General features: G+C 51.1%; 3 protein-coding genes across 3 annotated transcripts in view; 1 reads left to right on the top strand and 2 right to left on the bottom strand.

Annotated features, from left to right (window-relative positions):
- Positions 1-3,907: 3,907 nt before the first annotated feature.
- Positions 3,908-12,378, bottom strand: HECTD3 (HECT domain containing E3 ubiquitin protein ligase 3). The gene is made up of 21 exons (XM_012649030.1): positions 11,902-12,378; positions 11,562-11,722; positions 11,212-11,304; positions 10,997-11,132; positions 10,580-10,695; positions 10,387-10,500; positions 10,162-10,244; positions 9,576-9,741; positions 9,269-9,350; positions 8,467-8,649; positions 8,256-8,308; positions 8,020-8,084; positions 7,755-7,858; positions 7,353-7,472; positions 7,150-7,239; positions 5,960-6,166; positions 5,621-5,750; positions 5,438-5,512; positions 5,236-5,317; positions 5,056-5,127; positions 3,908-4,897 (listed from the first exon to the last, which is right to left on the bottom strand). Exons 1-21 carry the CDS (start codon positions 12,268-12,270, stop codon positions 4,813-4,815), a joined length of 2,586 nt encoding a protein of 861 aa, XP_012504484.1. The 5' UTR covers positions 12,271-12,378; the 3' UTR covers positions 3,908-4,812.
- An 835-nt stretch (positions 12,379-13,213) lies between these two features.
- UROD (uroporphyrinogen decarboxylase) lies at positions 13,214-16,649 on the top strand. Its single transcript, XM_012649031.1, has 10 exons — positions 13,214-13,364; positions 13,972-14,084; positions 14,204-14,283; positions 14,359-14,421; positions 14,667-14,864; positions 14,990-15,151; positions 15,511-15,648; positions 15,814-15,914; positions 16,012-16,078; positions 16,413-16,649. The coding sequence occupies exons 1-10, from the start codon at positions 13,351-13,353 to the stop codon at positions 16,572-16,574; spliced, it is 1,098 nt and encodes a 365-aa protein (XP_012504485.1). The 5' UTR covers positions 13,214-13,350; the 3' UTR covers positions 16,575-16,649.
- Positions 16,650-17,473: 824 nt separating this feature from the next.
- Positions 17,474-23,984, bottom strand: part of ZSWIM5 (zinc finger, SWIM-type containing 5) — a 260,366-nt gene continuing 253,855 nt past the window's right edge. Inside the window, exons 12-14 of the mRNA XM_012648926.1 lie at positions 21,620-21,783; positions 21,065-21,146; positions 17,474-20,356 (exon numbers count right to left, since the gene is read on the bottom strand). Coding sequence (XP_012504380.1) covers positions 19,494-20,356; positions 21,065-21,146; positions 21,620-21,783 — 1,109 coding nt within the window. The 3' untranslated portion in view covers positions 17,474-19,493. The remainder of the gene's footprint in view (positions 20,357-21,064; positions 21,147-21,619; positions 21,784-23,984) is intronic.

The following is a 23,984-nucleotide window of genomic DNA, read 5'->3' as shown; positions in this document are numbered from 1 at the left end:
GGCTCAAGCAATCCTCCTGCCTCAGTCTCCCGAGTAGCTGGGACTACAGGTGTACATCACCATGCCCAGCTAATTTTTTCTATTTTTAGTTGTCCAGCTAATTTTTTTCTATTTTTAGTAGAGATGGGGGTCTTGCTCTTGCTCAGGCTAGTTATTATTTTACTACTATGCAAAGGTTGTTACAAATCAATAAGAAAAATATAATCAAGCCAATAGAAAAATGGTTGAAACTACATGCAGGGTGGTTTATAAAGAAGAGAAAAAATGGCTCAATAGTAAATAATGTAAATTAAAATAACACTTTTATCATTTTCCAGCATATATCATCAAAAAATATTTTTAAGTGTTAATACTCAAGGGTGGTTGAGAGTTCAGGAAATAGATACTACAGAGAGTGAAAAATTGATTCATCCTTCCTACAGGGCAATATGACAGTTTGATGAAGTGATTTTAGGAAGTTATTCTAAGGAAATAACAAAATAGGTAATGTGGCTGGGTGTGGTGGCTCATGCCTGTAATCCCAGCACTTTGGGGGCCAAGGTGGGAGGATCATTTGAGCCCAGGAGTTTGAGAGCAGCCTGGGAAACATAACAACAGCCTATCTGTACAAAAATATAGAAAAAATTGGCTGGGCATGGTGGTGTGTGCCTGTAGTCCTAGCTTTTTGGGAGGCTGATGCAGGAGGATCACCTGAGCCCAGGAGTTTGAGGCTGTAATGACCTATGATGGGGCCACTGCACTCCAGCCTCAGCATCAAAGCAAGACTGTGTCCCCAAAAAGAAAAATAAAAAATAAAAAATCATGGCCAGGCGCGGTGGCTCACGCCTGTAATCCTAGCACTCCAGGAGGCCGAGGCAGGCGGATTGTTTGAGCTCAGGAGTTCGAGACCAGCCTGAGCAAGAGCGAGACCCTGTGTCTACTAAAAATAGAAAGAAATTAATTGGACAACTAAAATTATATAGAAAAAATTAGCCAGGCATGGTAGCGCATGCTTGTAGTCCCAGCTACTTGGGAGGCTGAGGCAGTAGGATCACTTGAGCTCAGGAGTTTGAGGTTGCTGTGAGCTGACGCCATGGCACTCTAGCCGGGGCAACAGAGTGACACTCTGTCTCAAAAAATAAATAAATAAATAAATAAATAAATCAAATAGGTAATCCAAGGATATATGCATGAGGATGTTTATTGCAACATTTGTAGTTTTCAGCATTGGAAATTTGTAAACAACCTTAATGTCCATCTGTAGAGGGTTTAAAATGAATACACTACCTTACAATGTAATATAATTGCAGCCGATAAAAATATTGGTTAAAATGAGTATGCCCCTTGTCCCAGTCACCATTATTTCCTGGTGGATTACTCCCTGTCTCCTGTCTCCTTCTCAACCTATTCTCTACATAGCTAAAGGTAAATCTAATCATGTGACTCCCTTGCTTAATGCTCTCAGGGCTGCTCATTGCAAAATCCTAAAACTGGTCTGTAAGCCTGGAGTTTCATCTCTCTGCCCTTTACACCCTAGTAACACAGTACTCAACATGCTTCTCAGTTGGCCTTTGAGTCCAGTTATTCTCCTTAAGAATCTAGCATCTCAGCCGGGTGCGGTGGCTCACGCCTGTAATCCTAGCCCTGTAATCCTAGCACTCTGGGAGGCCAAGGCAGGAGGATCGCTTGAGGCCAGGAGTTTGAGACCAGCCTGAGCAAGAATAAGACCCCTTCTCTACAAAAAATAGAAAAAATTAGCCAGGTGTAGTGGCATGCACCTATAGTCTCAGGTACTTGGGAGGCTGAGGCAGGAGAATCACTGGAGCCCAGGAGTTTGAGGTTGCAGTGAACAAGACTCTGTCCAAAAAAAAAAAGAATTTAGCATTTCATTGAGCCCCATTGGTTAGAATGATTCCATTCTGTCCTCTAAAGAGACCTGTATCTTCTTTGTAGTTCTTACACAATGTTATTAAAAGTTGTTTATGTAGTTATTTAACATATGTCTCTCCCATCAGAGTTTAAATCCTATGAGGTAAAAAATTATCACTGCTTTAGACACGATTTTTTTTTTTAAGACAGGGTCTTGCTCTGTCTCCTGCGCTAGAGCACAGTGGCCTCATCACATTTCACTGTAACCTCACACTCCTAGGCTCAAGCCTCAGACTCCTGCCTCAGCCTCCCAAGTAGCTGGTACCATAGGCACGCACCACCATGTGTGGCTAATTTTTCCAATTTTTTTTTTAGAGACAGGGTCTTGCTATTGCCTGGGCTGGTCTTGAACTCCTGGGCTCAAGTGATCCTCTGCCTTGGCTTCCCAGAGTTGCTAGGATTACAGGCTTGGGCCACCTCACCAGCCTAGGCACACTTTTATTCATTCACATAGCATGGTGCCCGACATAGGTGCTTGATGTATGTTTGTTTGTTGAATGAACGAATAATTAAATGAAAAGTAGCCTGCAAAATATGCAGTGTGAGTCAAGAGGGACCAAGGACTCAGGTGGCTAGTCCCAGGAACAGAAACAAACTACCTCCTGTAGGCTTCTGTAGGCTGGGCCCTTCCCTGAAGGGCAGAGGAGGGAAAGGCAGAGAGAACAGGCGGAAGCTTGCTGGGAAGAACAGAGCTGGAAGAACAGAGCTGGGTGGGAGTGGCGGCCTCTAGGGTTCCTGCCCCTTCTGCTCCCTGGGCAGGGAGGGGCTCCCGCCAGACGGGGGTATCTCCTATGGAACACCCAAGGTGCAGAGACGGGAGGTGTGGGCTGCTGGGAGGCTGAGCTGGGGTATTAGGCTCAGTGTTTTGAGGAGATGGGCCTCAGGGTGTGCAGTGCTGGGAGAGGGGCTCAATGCCACTGCCCAGAAAGTCTCCCAGCCAGGCCAGCATCAGGATGCGCCTTAGAGGCATTTATTTTTAAAATAAACAGACTAAATATGCTAGTTCCCACTTTCCTATAGTAGAGGTCCCTAACCTTTTGGGCACCAGGGACTGGTTTCATGGAAGACAGTTTTTCCATGGACAGGGGATAGGGCTGAGGGCGAGGTGGAGCTCAGGTGGTGATGCAAGCCATGGGGAACGGCTGTATACAGACGAGGCTTCGCTGGCTCCACTGTCGCTGTGAGGGGGGACAAGGGGGGCCTCCGTGCCCCCTCTCCTGTTTCATGGAAGACAACTTTTTCATGGGGGTGGTGTAGAGCTCTGCAGCTGCCCCTAATAAGCCAGTCTGCGGCCCAGGGGTTGGGGACTGCAGCCCTAGAGGACAACTCCGGGTGGGGGTGGGACTGGGTGGGAAGTTGAGTGGGCGGGCCCCTGCACATGCGACTTCTTGGGACAACAGGCCACTGTACTGCCTCACATGGTACTATGACTCTGAGACAACCGAGACTCTGGGACCGGGCTTTGAAGGTATGACTGCCCACTGTGGGGGAACTGTCTGTACACCTCTCGCCAGCTACTTGTTCTTAAAGACAGCACCTTAGCTCATTGGCAACTGGAGGGGCAGTGGTGGCAGCCTTATGATGCTGCTGCCTCTGCTTCTGTCAAAATCCTGCCCTGGCTGGTTTGGCAGCCATCCCTAGGCTTTGTCTTCTATGATGTCAAATTTTTCTGCCCACTTGGATCCAGAAGTGGACTCCCTTCCTCCAAATCACCACACCCATTCCAGAAGATGCCAGGCTAGCCTCCATCCCCCTTTTACTGGGCAGTGAGTGAGTCCCTCATTCCCCTGCTCTGCTCCAGATTTAATGTTTGTCACTGAGAAGCCCCATTACTTCCACTTAACATAGATTTTCTTGGCTCCCAGCAGGGAACTAAAGTCCTGGAAGAGCCTTCCCTAATCCTTCCAGGGCAGGGCAATTTCTCTCTGTGTTCCTTGTGCCTAGCACAGAGCCCAATAAACACATTATGAAGGAATGAATTCATCCATTTATTCAACTTTCTCATGTGCAAGAACTGCTTTTGATGGAGTGCAATGGAGGCTCTCAAGGGACGCAGTGCAGCCTGGGGCAGGGGCGTGCATAGCCCTACGATCACGTTTAAAGCCTAGGCTTTAGAACTGGGTAAAGAGGAGCTATCGAAGATTTCAGAGAGAACTTGACTGGCCTTAACCTGTGCAAAACCTTGGAGATGAACCAGCAGATGGGGAGCCAGGCTGGAGGTGACAAAGAAGTGGTGAACACAGGGAGGAGGTGGGGGTGAGGATTTAATGTTGAGCGGATGTAGGTTCTGAGCCGGGGGAGGTGGTGCTACTTTGCCAGTTGAGACTGGGTTGGAGGAAGAACAGGTCATACCTCAGGTAAAGAGGGAGAGGAGGAAAGACCAGTACTTGAGGGAGGGGTGCCCAGCTGTTGTTTCCTTCTTGGGGCAGGTGACCAAGAAGGATGACCATTGCTCCCTGTCCATCCTGGCTGCTTGCTTGGGGAGGGGCCTCCACTACCCTCCAGTGTTTTTAGTTTTGAGTCATGGCTGGAGCCAGAGAGAAAGAAGGAGAAAAAAGGTAGAGCCAAAAATGGAGGCAAAGTCCATGAGGTGGGGAGCTAGACGGCCCCCTTCAAGTAGCTCAGGCCTGGCAGCTTGTGCTGGGCTTGTGGAAGATTCCCTCTCACAGAGGGTAAGTACCCGGGAAGCAAGCCTCAGCACGAGTAGGGCTTGTGGGTCTGCGGGGCTGAGCCACCAGTGTGAACCCACCACCCCCACTGCAAGTGCACATGGGAGCAGGGCTGGGTTTCGCTGAACACATCAGCTCACATCAGGAGCTCAGACCCAAACCCCGAACTGGTGTAGGGAAGGTGTCTTCGCCTAGGTGAGGCCAGTGGGGCCCACGGCTGCCCCTTGGTGTCACCTCACTCCTCCCAAGGGCTCATGTCGGTGTCAATGGCTACACAGTTGTAGGCCGCATAGCGGAGCTTCTCCTCACACACCTTGGCGCTGTGGGGGGTGGAGACTTGGTCAGGCGGCTCCATCACTACCAGAGGCGATGTGGCTCCAGTTCGTGCACTTCAGTGCCTGAAGTCCTCCCCACCAAGGACTTCCCCCCAGCCCTCCTACCCACTAAGCCCCAGGCCTGAGCCTAGGAAAAAACCCACCTGACATAGTGCGGCAGGAAGAGGGTGCTTGAGCAGGTGGAAGACTCAGGTAGTGCGTCTGTGGTCTCGTAGCTGGGGGCATTGAGGGGCCACAGGTCAGGAAGATGTTTTGGGGTGCATTAGTGGGGAGGGGGACAGAAGGCTGGCCACAGCACCTTTGGACCTCCCTTCCACACTCACCCCAGCTTGTCCGGGTAGATGTAGATTCTTGCTGGTAGGCGGCTTCGGCCTGTGACGAAGCGTAGGAAGCGGCTCCGGTCCTCTGGACGGAGAAGGAAATCAGTACCCGCACCGATGGCGGGAGGTTCTACAACTTCCACCCTGCCTCTGTGCCCCACAAGTGAATCCAAACGCAGGTGTCACTCTGCCCTCCTCCACTGACCGTTGGTGAAGTTGTTCAGAGCCTCCCAGAAATACTGCACCCGCGTGTCAGATGGCTCGAAGTCCTCAAACCGGGCTGGTGGGGACAATGCCAGAATTCATTCTTGGGTCTCATTCTGACCAGTCCTTATGCCCCACCCCCTATCCTGCGCTGCGCTGCCCTTCCCTACCATTGGGAACTCACTGAGCTTTCGCAGAGCGTCCACAGTGACCTCCGGGTCCCCACACACCTTCTTCTCCAATTCTTGCCACGTCAGCAAGTCCAGTACAGCCTGTGGCACCACCTTCAGCAGACCTGCCTGCATGGCTGCCACCTGGGGTGGGGGTAATAGGCCTGGCTGGAGAAGAGGGCACAACTCCCAGTTTACATGGGGAGGCATCTTTGTACCCCACAATCAGCAGGAATGTGGGGCCAGAGTTCTCAGGATTGGGTACTTCTGGGCTACAGGCCAGGCTCTGGCTACTAGGGGCTGGGCCTCAGGAGGGTCCAAAGCTCTCTGTTCTACTGGCCTCTGGGTTGTACCTGCTCCTTGCTCTCCTCTAGCCGGGCCTTCTGGACCAGCTGGATGAAACGAGAACGGTCCTCATATCCCACAACGATGCCTGCGCCCCCAGGGATCAGCTCCACCACCTGCTGGTCACTCAGTACAGTGGTGAATGTCAGCTCCTTCCCAAACTTGAACTCAAACGTCTCCTTGTCCATTCCTTCCATCACTTCCAAGAGCTTAACCTGAGGGTTGAAAAGAGGCAGGATGTCAGGTTTTCATTGTGGAGATAGCCCCGATCTCTCCTGAGGATGCTCACAGGGAAGCAGAAGACAGCCAGGCAAGCCTGTCCCCATGCAGGCAGCGGGGAATGAGGGTGTCAGTACAAGGGCTGTGAAGGCATCAAGACAACACCTAACCAGTCCTGGAGGCCAGGGAAGGCGTCCTCCAGGAAATGGCATCTCAGCTGAAACCCAAACAATGGCTGGGAGTTGGTTGGGCCATAAGGGGTCAGGAGAGAGAACATCTTCAATAAAGCTGGAAAGAGCAAAAAGCCTGAAGAATCTATTTGGCGGGAGCCTGAATGTGAACCAAGTGGCTAGAGATACAGGGGTCATGTAAGGCCTTTGTAGATTCTGTATTCAACCCCAAGCCCGGGGCAGAGCCATCAAAGAGTTTAAATGAGGAGAAATTACTCTGGCTGCATGGAGATCAGATGGGTAAGAATGGAGACAGGGACACCAGCTTCTGCAGTAAGCAGTTAGGTCAGAAAGAAAGGTGGCTTGAACCAGGAGGGGATGGTTGTAAGATGACAGAAGTGGGAGATTCCAGAGGGAGACTTGACAATGTGGGGGTTGAGGGGGAAGGAGTGAAGGATGACCCTGAGGGCTTTGGCATGGGGAGGAGTGGGTTGTGGTGCCATCTTGAGACAGAGTCCTAGAGGGCAGTGGTCTAGGAAGAAGATGAAGAGTGTGCTGAGCCTGAGGTGCCATGTTAGCGCAGGTGTCCAGGATGCAGATGTATATATAGCCCCAGACTTAGGAGAGAGGCTGGGACTAGGTCAGGATTTTAGGGGTCACTAGAATAGAGACAGTAGCTGAAGCCATGGGAATAGATGGGATTGGAGAGGGAATCTGTGTGTGGTAAAAGAGTAAGGTGCAGGACAGCCTTGGGGAGCTCCAACCTTTAGGGGCTGGGCAGAGGAAACATGGGTCCAGGCCCTACTCACCAGCACAGAGTCCACAGCTGGGAAGTCCTTGCTCCAGCTCACCTCCTCACCAGAAAGCTGCTTCCACACAAAACCAGGCAGAGCCAGGACCTGTGTGACAAACACTCACTATCGTCTTCTTACCCTGACCTGCCCAGGTTTGGCTGGCCCTTCCTTCTAGGAGCCAGGGCTGATCTGACAGAGGTGCAGATTAGGCTACTCACCAGGAACTCCTTACCCCGAAGGGCAGCCCCCATCAGCTGTCCAATCCACTCATACTTGGCAAAGTCTCGGCATGAGGGGTTGGGCACATACATGTCCCGGGCCTCACCAGTGCCATTGCCCTGCCCCAGAGACAGAGCTGTCAGCACGGCATGGGATGCACCCTACTTTCCTGCCCCCAAAGACTGTGTGTGGGGGACTCAGCTCCCCAAAGGCTTCCCTGAACATCTTCCACTGGGGGTTCTAAATGACCACGCTCTATGTATGCTCTTCCTCTGTCTGCCCAGAGGTTGCCCTAGGCAACTCAGTGCCCTCTCTGTTCCTCTCTAGTTCAGTTCGGCGCCTGGGAGTTCTGCAGAGACGGAATAGCAGAAACAACTTGGGAGGTGAGGGTAGGAGATTACCTGGTTGGCTGTGCGCACAAAGAAGGGCAGAGGCACGGGGGTGTCCGCTGAACTAGGGCACAGCTCTTCTGACATATCTGCCAGGCTGTCCCGGAAACCACCCCCTGAAATGATAGATACAATCAGCTGGGTACTTAAGAGCCCAGCCCCCATAATGGCATAATAAACAGGTCCCCTATCTTCATTAGCTGGTGACCCCCAGAACCCTCTACTACTTTAATAGGGAAGCAAGCAGGACCCTTGTCATCCTCCCTCAGGGCCTCACCTTGGTCAATGATGCCTTCTGCAATGAATTTACACTCCCACCACTGGTCATAGCGCATGGGCCACCTGTAAGTGTGGGTAGATCTGTCAGGGCCAGGGCTCAGGACAATTCGCCAGCCCAGAGACCAGCCAGGAAAAGGGCTACAGAGCACTAGCAGTGAGGGGTGCCAAGAGCAGTGTGTGGGTGTATGTGTGCACATGTGTGCCCTGGGCAGGTCCCTCACCCTCATGCCATACCTGTAGTCCAGGGGCTTTTCATATCTGTCAGAGGGCTTGAGGCCTTCATATACCTAGTCGCGGAGAAAAAGGGGAGGGAGTTGTAGGGAAGTCTGTGTCTAGACCTGGCCTCACTCTTGCTGAAAGACTTTGCTCAGGCAAAGTCCCTTTTGGCCCAGCTCCCTAGGTCCTTTACTGATCCTCCCTCAGTCTGACCCCAGGTGGTCCAGACCTGGGTGAAGACCGCGTTCTTGCAGGCAGGGTCACGAGAGGGGCAGGCACGGTGTTCCATGGCAAGGCGGCGGTTGATGTACAGGCGTGGCATGAAGCTAGGCTTGCTGCTCTCTGAGTCACGCAGGCACTGAGCCACCAGGCCGGGCCGTTGGCGTGACAGCAGTAGGAACTGCTTCACTTGCTGGAGGTGAAGAGGTGGCCAGAGCAGGAAGAGTGGGCAGTCAGCCTCTGTCTAGACTCTGGAACCTCCCTCTATGCCTGGACCCAATTCCACCATTCCAGTCCAAGTCTAGTCCATTCCCGTCCTTTCCTCCAGTCCCTTCCTTAGTCCAGCCACCAGGCGGTGCTTTCTAAAATGAGAAATCTAACATTGTCATTACCTTACTTAACCTTTCCAATAGCTCCACTAACCTGAGACAAAGTCTCTGCTGCACAGCCTGGCCCACAGGGCCCTCTGCTATCAGGGCCTGCTTCCTGCTCACCCCCGTGTCACACTCACACCTACATGCATGCTTTTCTCAAGTCATCTTAAGCTGCTGGTAATTGTCAGTCTGTACCTTTCACGCAACCTGCCAATCCATGTTGTCACTTCTCCTCCCCTACCCTTTGGGTATTCCACACACTAACACAGGGAATGCCCACCAAACACTAAATTTTGACCATTTTCTCTGGTTTTCTTCCTGTGTTCCCAGACCCAACAAAGGTCCTGTCCCAGAGTACATTTTAGGAACTCTCTGCTGAAGAATGAACAACTACATGAGTATGACTGCTAAGACCAGCACTGGCTGGGCCAAGCTCACCTTAATCTCACTGAAGGTGCCCAGTGTGTGATCCCAGGCAGGTACCAGGTGATGCAGGACACTGTCTAGGATCTTGATGAACCTGGGGTAGGTGGGAAAAGATAACTGCGGCTAAAGAGTGTGGCACGTATGTGAGACCCCCAACTCCCGAAGACACAGGGACAGGAGAAGGTAGGGCCTAGGGGTGGATGTGACCCTTGAAGCAGAATAGCTTATACTATAAGACCTTGGGGACCTCCTCCATATAGACACACAAGGCTCAGGATGGGAGGAAGGGAAAGGCCTGCAGGCCCAGGACCACAGCCACCTCTGTAGGAGGACAGCTCGGCGGTACAGTACTTCTGGGTCAGTGCCTTCCAGGCGTGGATATCGCACCAGACTGGTCGGCTGGAACAAGTCTGCATTCAACCCTAGTTCCCGCTGTCTAGATGACTTGATCTTGACCCCTCGAAGACGAACATCAATCCCGTCATCTGGGGGAAGGGGTCAGAGTGAGGTCATTTACTGCATCTGTTGTCTCCTTGGCCCTCAGACCTGGGAGTGGCTCCTTTTGTTACCCCTGGCCTCTAGTAACTTGGGACCTTTGGGATCCCCTTCTATCACCTGATTCTGATTTATATATTCTATGCTATTTCCTCTGTCCACCACTATGTTGGGATGCCTGAGGGTCTCAACTCAGTTCCTCTTCCAGGTGAGCCCAACCAACAATATGGCTTTAAGGGAGAAATACCTGGCACTTCTCACCTGGCTCAGGCCCCAAAACTTTAAATCCTGGAGTTAGTTCACCATCACCTTCACCACAACTCCAAGCCCATCTCCTTCTCTCCACACTGTCTGCTTACCCCCATCTATACACTGGGCTCCCTTTCCCTCACTATAGCCTTAAGCCTTACCTCTGCACTCGACGATGCGGATCTCGATGATGGGGAGGTGCACAGTCATGTCCTCCAGGACACAGACATCTCCAATCAGGGTCCTGAGGAGATGGCTGTGAGGCACTTCAGACAGCCCCTGCCTCAGGCCTTCAGAGATTGCTGGGGTCCCACTCAAACTTAAGCTTCCAAGCTGGGTCAAGCTTGGAACATGCCCTACTGCCCACCCCAGGCCAGCCTGCTTACTCGTCAATGTTCACGTCACTCAGCTTCTTCAGGTTGTCCCCTTCACCCCCATAAACCACCACCCGCTTAGGCATAAAGTTGTCATCTGTAGTATCCACCGTGAGTAGCAGCTTCCTGAGGAGTCAGAGTATGAACGTGGGTCTTTGTGAACCCACAGGCATGTCCTGCCCTGTCCTGCCCAGAGCCTACTCACTTGACAATGGTGCCCTTCTTCATGGTAAGCCGTACCCAGTGCTGGCACTGGGACCCATCACTTTCCCAGTAGGTGTCTGCATTGCTATCTGTCAGGCAGGATACATTGAACTCCTCCTGGGAAGGGCAGAGAGGTGGAGTCAGCGGTTATCCTCATTCTCTGAGCTGGACTCGTGCTCTGGGCCAGGGAGTACAAGAGTGAAAGCACAGTGGAATTTGGCCAAAGGGCAACTGGTACGGGGAGGGGACGGGGGGTTGTCTAGGGGTTCCTATAGATTTCCAAGAAGGGGAGCTGGACTGAGTGTGGCCTATGGGGATTCTGGTTTGGCCTTGGCCTAGAACGGGGGTTTCTTTCTGGATCTAGCCTTGAAGGGTATGACTACATCTTGCCTGGGGTGGGAGGAGTCCCAGCACCCACCGTGTAGGAGGAAACGTCTATGCTCTCCACATACTGCTTCACGCTACCCAGGTTCTCATCCTCCTTGCCCAGGTGGTCATACAAGAAGTGGATCAGGTCCTCGTCGCACTCGTAGGTCCATGTCGGGGGCACATAGCTAAGCAACCCCAAGCCCCTAATTAGATTGGGCCCAAACTCAGAACTCCTTCCTCCCCAGCCCATTCAAGTTCACTCACAGTAGCCTTTGTACAGCTTCTGTGTATGCCTCCGCGGGCTGAGGTCTCGATCCCAGGCGATGTGAGTACGTCAGATCCACCACCTGTTCCCATCTGTGGGAACAGAGTAGCGGGTGGGACGAGGAGGCATCAGCGGGCAGCAAGAAATCACCCGTAGGCCTGAAGGCTCCTCCAGAGCTCTAGCTCCAAGCCTCCATTAGCCCCACCCCAACCCCTCCAGGTCCCGCCCCTTCCTGCTCTTAATCCGGCCTCCGCTCGGATATCCCACCCCTCAGGCTGTGCCAGAAGTGTTTCCAACCCCTCCCGGCCCCGCCATCTGACAGCAAGCTCCGCCCCTTTAAGTGCAGGACCTGAGCACCGGCCGGTAGTCCACGCCGAAGAGCTGCTGCTGCCGTTGCAGGTGGTCGGGAGTGTCGATGGGTACCAGGCGGGCCCCGCCCTCCGCTGGGCGGCACACCAGCAGCCAGCCTTCGTCCAGCCCACAGTCGCCCAGATGCTCTGCCAGCTGCTCCTGCCGGGACACGCCAGACGGGACAGCCGTCAGGGAACTGCCCAGCGGCCCGCCCTACTCAGCCCAGGGCAAAGAGCACCAAAGGCAATGCCAGCTCAATGTGGGGGAGGAAAAGGGGACAGCTAGGGGCTTCTCTGGCCCCGGGATTCTTGCAAGGCCCCAGGCAGGCCAGAGCGCACCTTAGTCAGCTTCACCCAGAGCCCGTGGCCGTTGCACAGCTCCTCGCCCGTGGTGCGCACGCAGGCGCCGCGCCGGAGCTCGATGCTGTCGCGGGCGGCGCGGAGGGGCCCGGAGCCTGTACCCGGGGCTGGGCCTGCTGCGCCCACACGCAGCCCCAGGCCCTCGGCTTCCCACACCGGCAGCAATACGCGTGACGGTCCCGCCGGGTCCTTGTAAAGCTTGTAGAGCACCTCTCGCGGCACGAAAGCCAGCGCTGCGGGCAGCGGCCGTCCGGCGCGGAGGTTCCGCGCTGCCTCTGCCAGGAAGCGCACGCGGCCCAGTAGCTGCCGCGGGGACTCTAGCGCCGCGCCAGGGCCAGGGCCCGCCATGGCGAAGCGGCTGAGGGGAGCCCAGAGGCTATCTTGCCCTGGGAGCAGCAGCAGCAACTGCAGACCTGGCTTCCCACCACGCCCTGCCCCGCCTTCGGCCAGCCTCCGCCGTATGTTCTAGACTAAGCGCACACCCAGCTCCTGCTTTATTGCCCGGTGTATTCCCATACTCAACCGTATTACCTACCTCTCTGCCCACTCAGCCCAGCCAACCAAACCCAAGATCGGTGGTTTCTACCTGATCAATCTTCCTCTCTCCATCCCCTTGCTATTACCATTTTATCTCTACTGCTACTACTCTCGTTCAAGCCATCTTTTTGCCTACCCTGGGTCTTCGCAACAGCCATTTTTCTGGTCCTCTGGTCTCCCTCCCCCAGGAAGTCGTTTAAAAATCTGCTGGACTCCTCATTCTAGAGGAGGTGTCACTAAAATGTCTGAGAGAATGACTCCTTCCCCGGCCACTGACAGGAGTCTTGAGTCATCGAGGCTTAATCCTGGTTGTTACTCCTAATCCCAGGACACTGGTGATCGCTATCTACTTTAATGTGATTGCTGATTTCTGTTTCCCCATCAGTCTTGTAGCTCCTTAAAGGCAGGTGCTGTCTCGCGCAGCACTCTAACCTCCCCACCTACTATATAGCGCCCAGCTGTTAGTAGGAAGTATAAATACATGACGATTGGCTTTACCTGTACAGCCCGGTTCCATCATCCTCTGTACACCTGGCTGGATAAGACTATTAGAATCATGGAGAGTGAGACTTGTGCCAAGACTCCGGGATACTCAGACCGTCAGATGAGAATAAATTCCTCATGTCACGATAAGGTGTAGTTACAGAGTTCTTTCTTTTGGGCATTTGTTGTTGCGTCGCTACAGTGGACTTTACGGTGAATAAAGGTAGGGGGTCCTACGGGCAGCAGCCAGGGCAGCCCCAGGGCTGTCACTGGAGTCCGATCATGTGACCTTCAACATGGCGACGCCCTTGGTTCCCTCCAGGAAGGGGCGGAGCCTGGACTGGGGCAGGCTCAGATTCAAGTTAAAGTGGGGGTTGTGTTCGCGGTTACTGACAGCTTACCGTGGAGATGAACGGGTTCGGGTGAGTTCTCCGCAGTACGCGGTAGGGCTAGGGGGTTTCTAATCTGAGTCTTTCAACTCAGGAATCTCTCATACTCTCCTTTCCTCACCATGGAGATCTCCCAACCTGAACCCCATTCACTGGGATCCCGAATCCTCCAACCATGGACTTTTGAGACATTCATTCAGGGGATGCCTCAGGATTTTCAACTAGTATCTCTATTCTGGGAACATCACCTCTAATCCTTCTTTGACTAGCCCCCAGCCTGGGGATATCTTTGGCCCTGAACCAGCCCACTGGCACCCCAGTTCCTGAGATTCGCTAGTCCGAAGACCCCCAAACAATCCTTACTGGACTTTCATTCCCTCCCCGCAAGTCCCTTCAATTTTGAGCTTGAAAGAGCTGGGGCTAAGTGCAGGGAAGAGGCCCCAGCGCGGGCCCTTCTGGGGCCTTGTGCACCACCTGATAGGCAGCGAGGCGGCGGAATGGGCGGGAAGTCACGGCTTGGGAGCTGGCCTGGAGGAGGCAGATAGCGGTGCAGGACTGAATCCGCCTTAAGAACCCGCGCCTTCCCCAACCCCCAGCTTAGCATACTGACTACCTATCCCTACCCCTACCTGATCGCCAGACCTAAGGGTTTTCCGGAGTTGAAGAATGACACATTCCTGCGAGCAGCCTGGGGAAAGGAAACAGACTACATTCCCGTTTGGTGCATGCGTCAGGCGGGCCGCTACTTACCAGGTTAGAGTCAGAGCCTGAAATTTTAGCTAAAACTCTGGAGGGTGAAAAGTTTTCAAGGGGCAGGGGAGGGCTCTGGACGGCCTCAAGGCTGAGCCCTGTCTTCCCTCTCCTGTCTGCAGAGTTTAGGGAAACCCGGGCTGCCCAGGACTTTTTCAGCACCTGTCGCTCTCCTGAGGCCTGCTGTGAACTGACTCTGCAGGTGAGGGGTCCACAAAAGGAGGGATTTATGCCCTCAGCTTGCCACCTTGACTAACCTGTCTCATATTCCCTGCAGCCACTGCGTCGCTTCCCTCTGGATGCTGCCATCATTTTCTCTGACATCCTCGTTGTACCCCAGGTACCCACTCAAACCTGATCCTGGAATGAGACCCACTCAAGGACCCCTTGAGAATCCTTTTACTAGTCCAGTCAAGGTTCAAAATAAGCACTTATCCTACCTGGATAGAAGGAAAAACTAAGGCTGAAAGAGATGGAGTTTGGCTGAGTTTTATTCTCCTTTTCATTTTCTCATGGCATGGGCTGAACAGAACCTTTCCTCCCAGAGTACCTTTTTGGAAACCCTGGTGTTTTCTACCTCTCCAGGCACTGGGCATGGAGGTGACTATGGTACCTGGCAAAGGACCCAGCTTCCCAGAGCCATTAAGAGAAGAGCGGGACCTAGAACACCTGCGGGATCCAGCAGTGGTGGCCTCTGAGCTGGACTATGTGTTTCAGGCCATCACCCTTACCCGACAACGACTGGCTGGGCGTGTGCCACTGATTGGCTTTGCTGGTGCTCCGGTAATGTGGGACAGGGCAGAGACTGAGGCATGGGGAGATCACTCTGGGAAGTCTGATGTAGACAAGGGAAGTAAGTGTCAATTTGGTTTCTGTACCTGTGACATCCTCTTTGTATCTTTCTTTAGTGGACCCTGATGACATACATGGTTGAGGGTGGTGGCTCAAGCACCATGGCTCAGGCCAAGCGCTGGCTCTATCAGAGACCTCAGGCCAGTCACCAGCTGCTTCGCATCCTCACTGATGCTCTAGTCCCATATCTGGTAGGACAAGTGGCTGCTGGTGCCCAGGTGAGTCCTGAGGGAGAGACTGGTCTATCAGAACCAGAAGCAATAGAGTCTCCTAAACCTGAGAGGGGATGGGGTTTTAATGGCAGGCGTGAAAGAAGGTTGGCCTCCAGTGATCTGGCTAGAGCAGCCAAGCCCACTTTGACATTGACAGGGGGCGCTTAATGCTCTGAATATTCCAATACCAAAGCTAGTGCTGGGATCTGGAGGAAAGGGCAAAACTGTTGACTGGAACTGGGTTTATCAGGAAGTACCAGGGATTGAAGTCACTGGGAGAAAACTGAGGCAGATTCTGTATGTGGGGCTGGAAGTACTCCCTCTTTGTGTGTTATATATTTCTCTTCACCACACCCTAACTGTAGGCATTGCAGCTCTTTGAGTCCCATGCAGGGCATCTTGGCCCACAGCTGTTCACCAAGTTTGCACTGCCCTATATCCGTGATGTGGCCAAGCGAGTGAAGGCTGGGCTACAGAAGGCGGGCCTGGCACCAGTGCCCATGGTGAGCATTGGGGTCGGGTAATAAGGTGGGCCTGTGGAGCTTTCAGGGTAAGTCCTGCATGGATTGGAGTGACCACTGGAGGGCAGCAGAAGTGCAGCCGAGAAAGGTTAGTGGGCATAGCAAGGTCCTCTGTAGCCTCAGAGAGTTATCTGCTCTTTCTTCCAGATCATCTTTGCTAAGGATGGGCATTTTGCCCTGGAGGAGCTGGCTCAGGCTGGCTATGAGGTGGTTGGGCTTGACTGGACAGTGGCCCCAAAGAAAGCACGGTGAGTGATGGAAGAACGGGCCCTGGAGGTTGAGGTGGAGACGGGGGCAGCTGCCATATGTGCAGTCACCAGAACACAGCACTGGCTCTGCTTCCAGGGAGCGTGTGGGGAAGATGGTGACCTTGCAGGGCAACCTGGACCCCTGTGCCCTGTATGCGTCTAAGGTAACAACCAGGGCCCCTGTGTGTGTCTGGGAGTTTCTCTGTGCCCTCCTATGGCTATGGACATAGTTGTATTATGTGTGCATTTTTATGTCTGTCTTCCCCTCTGCTCTATATGCATGATGTAAGCCGTAGGAAAACAGAAATTTTTGTTGTTGTTCATTTGCGTTTTCTTAGTGCCTGGCCCATACTAGGCATTGATAAATTTTGTTCAGTTAATGACTGAATGAGTAACACTGAGTAGAAGCATGCCTATGTATGTGTGTGTCACTGTTATGTACGGGGAGGACAGAGGCTTGCTGGCCTCCCCATAGCCAGTGCCCTGTTCTTCCCCCAGGAGGAGATTGGGCGGCTGGTGCAGCAGATGCTGAATGACTTTGGGCCACAACGCTACATTGCCAACCTAGGCCATGGACTTTATCCTGATATGGATCCGGAACATGTAGGGGCCTTTGTGGATGCTGTGCATAAACACTCACGTCTGCTCCACCAGAACTGAGCACACACCTTTACCTTCAAATGCCACTAACAAAGATGATTGATTGTTTCCCGAAGAATAAAAGTTCCAGGGTTGGAGTCTAGTATGTAGCTTCATTTGTGAAGGATTTGTGCCTTTATCCTCAGTTCCTTCTTAGCCTTTGCCCCTTCCCTGGGGCCTCTCTCTACATCCTCTCCTCTCTAAAAGTCATGGGGGTCAGGTATCAGTGAATTTATGTACTATAGCACTTAATGTCAGGGTTCTAACTACCATCTTCCTCTCAGATAACCAAGCCTCAGAGCTATGTTGAGTAGGGTAGAGCTTCCTAGCAGTTGGGGTTGTGACATGTGCAGAGAAAGGAGTGAGGTGCTCAGCATACAAAGGCCAAATTGGTAGGGCTTTGTGTCTGGGGAGTATGTATCAAAGAAGGGCACAGAAGTGGTTAGGACACTTTAGAGAGGCATGGGGAGGAAGAAGGAGTCTAGGTGAGCAAGGAGAAGCTGAGGGACCTTAAACCTTGACACCAAAAGATGAGGAGGACATGAAGGCTCAGAGCTAGGTTGCGTAGGATTAGAGCCTTAGACTAGTTCATCACCAAGGTGAGAAGGCCACTGAAACCAAAAGGCCCTCTGGTGCTCAGGGTTACTTGACATTCTTTTCTGAGTACACCCTCTAATTTTCTCAGGATCTTGGTGTTTCTGCCCAACGTAGTGGCACCTGCTTCCTAAAATAAGGGTCTGAGGTGTCTGTGAGCTCTGGAGAGGAGTCCAGCATGGCAGGAAATTCTTCATCTGTCATTCTGCATCTCTTTGGACAACTAGGAATCCACTGTGTTGTAGGCCCAACCAGCAACCTGGCCCAGGCAGGGCGATGCAGAAAGGAGAGAAGGGCCTCGTTTATTGAGAAAACACAATTTCTGCTTTTAGAAAAATGATCTTTTCTGTGATCCATGATTTATTCATAGAAAAGCACTGTGAGTCCACACACTTGCTAAAAAAAAGGGCAGTTGTGATTCAGAAATGGGAGTGGCTTCTCTTTTTTTTACCAACCCATTGGGCTGAGACATCATAGGGGCCCTTGGCTGGACAGTAAGACTTTAGTAGCCACAAATAGCAAATACAACTTATTGGTCAGTTTGGAGTAAAAAAGGTGACATAAACAGTTTGCCAAAGAAAGGAAAATAAAGCAGACGGAGAGGTCCTCAGTTCACACTCTAGCTATCCACCCCTTCCCTATCAAACCCCACCCTCAATTCAGGAACTAAGACATGAAACAGTAAACACCACCAAGACACTGGTATCCAACTGACTCTTCTGAATGCTGTTGCTACCTCCTATACCAATTCCAGGCTAAGCCTATATAGGGGTCAGGAAGGTAGCAGGAACCCTAGGGTTGACTACTAGGGCTGGAAATAAGGGAAAGGCCAAGTGCCTACCAGCCCCAGCCTCCAAATCAGTGACCAATGAGACTATGACAGAAGCAGGCAGAGAAGCTTGAGGTAGAAAGGCAGGGGAAGAAAGCAAGTATGAGTGAGAAGCAGCCAATCTCAGGGCAGAGGGAGACTGGTGCTTAGAAGCTTGTTTGGTGAGAGAGAATGGTGAAAGAGGAGGCACAGAGATGGGGAACAAATGTTTAGCTGGTAAGAGACTAAGGAATGGGGAAGAGAGATCTGGCAAAAAGAGAAGGGCCACATTCATGCAGATCCTCACACACGAATACACAGACACACCTCCATGTAAAAGTATACCCACTCACATATAAAGACATACAGACACATGGATAGCAGGCATACAAACATTTATGCACATGTACTCATGGGTACTCAGATACACATACATACTAAACATGCATAGACAAACAAGAGTGCACTTACAGATATGCATTCTCACATGTACACAAATATGTATACTTTCACACAGAAACCCACAGTACAGCACACACGTATTTACACATGTACACAGAACTGACACAGATATGCATAAATATATATGTATACATACAGACATGCACAGATATATCTATGCACACAGACACGTGTACTTAGCCATACAGATATACACACACATACATAATTAGAGAGGAAACCAGATACTCTCTAACACAAAGGTGACCAGAAGAGATGAATATTATGAGCTCAGAGGCTTCCCAGACCTTCATCTTCTCCCTGCACTTGTTTCTTAGGTGCCAGCAGGCTCCTGAAGAGGCTGTGTGAGGCAGGAGCAGGAGCAGGAGCTTCAGTGTTCTCATAGCTTTGTGAGGCGAAAGTCTAAGTCCGGTCCTGGCCTCTGCCCCTCACCCACCACTGGGCTACAGATGCCCTGTCTGTAGGCTGGGGTTTCTGCATAGACTAGACAGGATTTATTCTAACTGGCCACTATTTTCCTTGCCACCCCCACTCTTCCACTGCCAACAGCATACACTCTGCAAGGAAACCTGAGAAATGGTTGTGAGTCTCCTCAGAAAACAAGCATATCCTCCCACCCACAGCTACTTCAAGTGTCCATCAAATCAGAACCAGAATTATAAATAGTTACAACTTTACAATAATTGGCAACACATATACTATAGTATTTACAGTACCATAAATGCTTCTGTTTCTCTGGTTAAGCGATCCCTGAGACGGAACAGTGTTCTGTGTTTGCCAAGGGAGAGAGGGCCAGTGCTCAGAACACGCAGGATATAGGGGCGTGAGGTGGCATGTTGTGGGTATCCGATCAATCTGCAGGGCCCAGCTCCTCCAGGATCAGTGGGCTGTAGTGAGAAGCTTGCCAAGGTAGGCATATTGGCTAGAGCTGGACTCTCCCCATCCTTAGCCCTGTGGTCCTTCGGCCTCAGCCACAGGTGCTCAGAGTCCTCTCAGGGTGCACAAATGTTTTAGTGTCCTTGGTCTGAACCGATCGTACCTGGGAGCCCAGGCTGCCCTGGCGGTGAGTTGCTTTCTCAGCCAAAGCGCTCTCGCACCAGCAGCATTAGCTTTTTCTTGCCTTTGTAGATCTGCTTGAGGTTGTCGATGAACTGGGCAAATTGCAGGTGGCCGTCCTGGGGCAGTAGAAAGGTCTCCCGAGCCTTGCTCAGAAACTCAATGAACTCTCCATAGTGGCGGGGGCTAATGTGTGTCAGGCGTGAGTGTGTAGTGTTGATATAGGCATTGATGGTGGCATCCAGCAGCTGGCGCAATGGAGCTTTGTCCGTGGACATGAGCTTTCCAGAGCTGCGGCGGCCTGGGATGCCGGCCAGGCCAGGTGCAGTCACTGTGCAGCGCCGCAGGATGTCTGAAAGCACCGTGGCACAGTGCACACTCTTCACTACCAGGGGTATGAGGGCCGCCAGCTCGTTCTTGCCCAGAGAGTGGCTGAGGGCACACGCCCAGAGCACATCATTGATGGCTGGGTGAGTGTCCTGGTTGTAGGCCAGGTTAAGATGGCTCATGGCCAGTGAGGCCAGCTTGAAGGCACGTAGCGGGTAGCCACGGAGCTCCATGTAGCGGGCGATGGTGAAGAGCTGTGAATGGGTCATGCCACCGGCAGCAGCATCAATGGCAATCTGGTAGGCTGCCTCAAAGGCAATGTGGTCCTTCTCACACAGTGTAAGGGCTGACAGGGCACAGCTCTGTGGATCCTTCATAGCACACTGCAGGGCCAGTGTGCGAGCACAGCTAGCTAGTTCCTCCCGCTGTGGATAGTCAAGGCTGAGGCGCAGGATAGTGGTGTGGGATACAGCTGTGGCAGCTACGATACTAGTTGCCTCGGTGGGGGTGAAGAGTGTGTACCAGCTCTGCAAGATGCTCACCAGGGCCCGCACACCTGTCAGGGAGAGCCTGAGCTCAGCCGTGGCCATCTGGGTCCTAATCCAAGTCTGCCCAGATTACCATTTGGGGTTTGAACTTGGCCTGCAGAGACGAGTTCTCCCTCCTCCTCAGCAGCCTTGAGATGATCTGAGGCAAACCAGGGCAAAGGGAGCATCCCAGATGGCCAGACCCTGTTTTGGGTCTCTTCCCATCCCTTCCTTCCCCAGGTCAGAGGATCGAAGGTCTCTGTAGGTGCTCTTAGCTCCTCACAAGGATGGCAGCAGAGCACACAGATCTGCCTGGGGGTTCTAGCTGAAGTGGGGCCTCTCAGGGTAGTCTTGTGCTGGGGCTCTGGGCTCTAGAAAGGGTCCTGAGCCTTCGAGTTGCCCGGGGCTTCTTAAAAGTACACATAGGGACTGGGACCAAACCACTGGGCCCACTACCTCCCAAGGGAGCACTTGAGCATTGGTGGCTGAAAATTAATTCTCTCAGACATGTCTGTGATCAGAGGGTCAAAGTGCTGCTGACATCAGGATATGGTTCAAGCAGTGAGGACAGAGCTTGGGCCGGCTGAACAGAGGCCATCTTCTCCTACCAGCAGCCTCATCCTTTCTTAGGCCATTAGGAGTTGGAATATGAGAGCTCTAAGGATTCACTGTCCTATCCTAAGAGTAGGGCCTAGAAAGTCCTTTCCCTTGGGGGTAGAGGGAGTTGGGAGACTCACCCACTTCTGTAGCACAGGTTACCAACCATCGTACCATCTCCCGGCGTCTCCAGTTAAGGGTTGATAAGGTCATCCGCATCACCTAGGCACAAAACAGGCCTTTCCAGTGGGCTAAGTCTAACTGCTGTGACCTTCCCTCCCCTTGCCATTCATTTATGCAACAAATATTTTTTTTTGCTTTAAACTGCAGTTTATCCCCTGATAAGTACAGACAAGTTTAATTTCTTTCCCACCCTACCTATCAATCAGATAGGAGGCTTCTCTTATGACCTATAACCTGTAACAGTGTCCTTATTACCATACCTTGCTTGACTTGGAGAAATGGGGAGGTGGAGAGAAGATGGGGACCACATGGAGCCCAAAGCTTCTGGCCTTATCTCAAAAGTGGAGCCCAATTTATGAAGTCCTTACCTTTTGCCTAGCCTAGAACTTGTATTCTGGGGACAAAGAAAGAACCAGACTTAGTCTATGCCCAGTACCCCAGAGAGCTTATCTTCTGCCAATTGTCATTAGGCCAGAAACCTAAAGTGGGAATTGCCCACTCTTCTTCCATACCTGTAACCCAAGCTCCAGGGCCACGTTGAGCAGGGTGCTGTCAGTACTACTGTCTGTAGGAGTAGCAATCTTGAATGCATCTTGGGCCAGTTTGAAGATGAGGGAGGAAGAATGGATGTGCTTCTGTATTGCTTCCAGAATCGTTCGGAGTCTCAGCGTGTCTCCTGTAGGTGCCAAGAGAAGGGGCAGGGACAGGGTCTGCTTTAAAGTTTCCCTAAGAGTGAGCTAATCACAACAGGCACTGCTTGAACTGGCTGCCAGCAGTTCATTGAATGCTTCTGAATGCTACCATCCCTTCTGGATGGTCAGGTCATCTGAGGCTCCTTCCTTCCCAGGTCCCCATATGAATGCACTTGTCTCCACTTTTTCATCTGTGTCATCTACCCCTTACCCTCCATGCCTTTAGGCTCTTTAGGTACCAGAAACAATTTTCTTGAACACCTGAATTCTGAGGGCTACTTATTTTCTTTTTTTCCCTCTTTTTTTCACTAGAGCCTCCTGAGGGCTACTTCTACAGGAGACAGGAAGCTACATTACTGCCAAAAAAGTATGCCACTTGCACTGTCTGCCTCTCACTACAACTCCTTGGAGCAAAAAGGAGCTAGGCCACCGCTTCCTATGCAATAGGTAAGGATTCTATACAAAGTACTGGTACACAGAGTTAAGGAATACACCGTCATATGAAGTGAAGGCTGTTGTATGAGGGTTCTTGCCAACCACTACTGGTGCTGCTCAGAGGGCCAAAAGGGTGGAATTCCTCCTTTTTAAAGGCTGAATAACATTTCATTGTATGTATGCACCACATTTAAAAAATTCATTCATCCGTTGGTAAACATTTAGGATGCTTCCACATCTTGGCTATTGTGAGTAATGCTGCAACAAACATATGAGTGCTAATGCCTCTTTGACATCCTGATTTCAATTCTTTTGGATAAATACCCAGAAGTGGGATTGCTGGACCTTATGGTAGTTCTATTTTTAGATTCTTCAAGAACTTTCATACTGTTTTCCATAGCAGCTGCACCATTTTGCATTCCCACCAACAGTTAAGCAAGGGTTCCAATTTCTCCACAACCTCGCCAGTATGTTGTCCTTTGTTTTTTTGAAAATAGCCATCCTGACAGGTATGAGGTGATATCTCATTGTGGTTTTGATTTGCATTTCCCTGATGATTAGTGATGTTGAGCATCTTTTCATATACCTATTGACCATTTGTATATTGTCTTTGGAGAAATGTCTATTCAAATCCTTAGCCCATTTTCAAATCAGGTTATTGGTTTTAGTTTTGTTTCCTGCTATTGAGTTGTAGAAGTTCCTTATATATTTTGGAAATTAACCCCTTATCAGGTACATGGTTTGCAAATATTTTCTCCCATTCTATAGGTTTCCTTTTTACTCTGTTGAGTGTTTCCTATTCTGTGCAGGAACTTTTTAGTTGATGTAGTCCCACTTATCTATTTTTGCTTTTGTGCCCTTTTATTTCTTTTCATTGTCTTATGCATTGGCTAAAACCACCAGTATAATGTTGAATAGAAGTGATGGAAGCAAATATCCTTGCCCTGTTCCTGATCTTAGGAAGAAAGCACTCATTTATTCACCATTGTCAGGTTAGTTGCAGATATATCATAGATGCCTTTTATCATGTTGAGGAAGTTCCCTTCTACTCCTAGTTTGCTAAGAGTTTTTATTATTTTTACTAGGAATGGATGCTATATTTTATCATATACCTTTTCTGTAGCATTGAGATGATCTTATTGAGTTTTCTTTTTTACTCTATTAATATGGTGAATTATAGGACTTTTTTTTAAGAGATAGGGTCTTGCTCTGTTGCCCAGGCTGAAGTGCAGTTGCATCATCATAGCTTCCTGCAACCTGAAAACTCCTGGGCTCAAGCAATCTTCCTGCCTCGGCCTCCCCAGTAGCCACCACACCCAGTTAATTTTAATATTTTTTTCTAGAGACAGGGTCTTGCTATGTTGCCCAGCCTGGTCTTGAACTCCTGGCCTTAAGCTATGCTCCCACCTCGGCCTTCCAAAAGTACTGAGATTACAGGCATGAGCCACCACGACTGGCATAGGACTGATTGGTGACTGTCAAACCAACCTTACATTTCTGGGATAAATCCTACTTGGAAATAGTATAATATCCCCTTTATATTTTATCAAATTCAATTTTGTCAATTCAATTTAGAATTTTTACACCTATGCTCATAAAGGCTATTAGTCTATAGTTTTCTTTTAATGACTTTTGTCTGGTTTTGGTATCAGGGTAATGCTGGCCTCATAGATTGAGTTGGGAAATATTTCCTCCGATTCAATTCTCTGGAAGAGTTTGTGTAGCTAGCACTGTTATTACACTTTCCTTA

The sequence above is a fragment of the Propithecus coquereli genome, unplaced genomic scaffold (genome assembly GCF_000956105.1).
Source record: "Propithecus coquereli isolate 6110/MARCELLA unplaced genomic scaffold, Pcoq_1.0 Scaffold299, whole genome shotgun sequence".
NCBI lineage: Eukaryota > Metazoa > Chordata > Mammalia > Primates > Indriidae > Propithecus > Propithecus coquereli.
The sequence above is the reverse complement of the archived record's forward strand: the minus strand, read 5'-3'. Positions and strand labels throughout refer to the sequence as shown.

What these genes read in the sequence shown, in the direction of transcription:
- HECTD3 (XM_012649030.1), bottom strand. Translation starts at nt 12,270, where the DNA reads ATGGCGGGCCCTGGCCCTGGCGCGGCGCTAGAGTCCCCGCGGCAGCTA. An exon ending in GGACGCTCTGCGAAAGCTCA is followed by an intron (nt 5,513 to 5,620) that starts GTGAGTTCCCAA and finishes TGTCCCCACCAG; the next exon opens with CCCGGTTTGAGGACTTCGAG. An exon ending in TCTGAACAACTTCACCAACG is followed by an intron (nt 5,318 to 5,437) that starts GTCAGTGGAGGA and finishes TTCTCCGTCCAG; the next exon opens with AGGACCGGAGCCGCTTCCTA.
- UROD (XM_012649031.1), top strand. An exon ending in ACATCCTCGTTGTACCCCAG is followed by an intron (nt 14,422 to 14,666) that starts GTACCCACTCAA and finishes CTACCTCTCCAG; the next exon opens with GCACTGGGCATGGAGGTGAC. An exon ending in GTGCCCTGTATGCGTCTAAG is followed by an intron (nt 16,079 to 16,412) that starts GTAACAACCAGG and finishes TTCTTCCCCCAG; the next exon opens with GAGGAGATTGGGCGGCTGGT.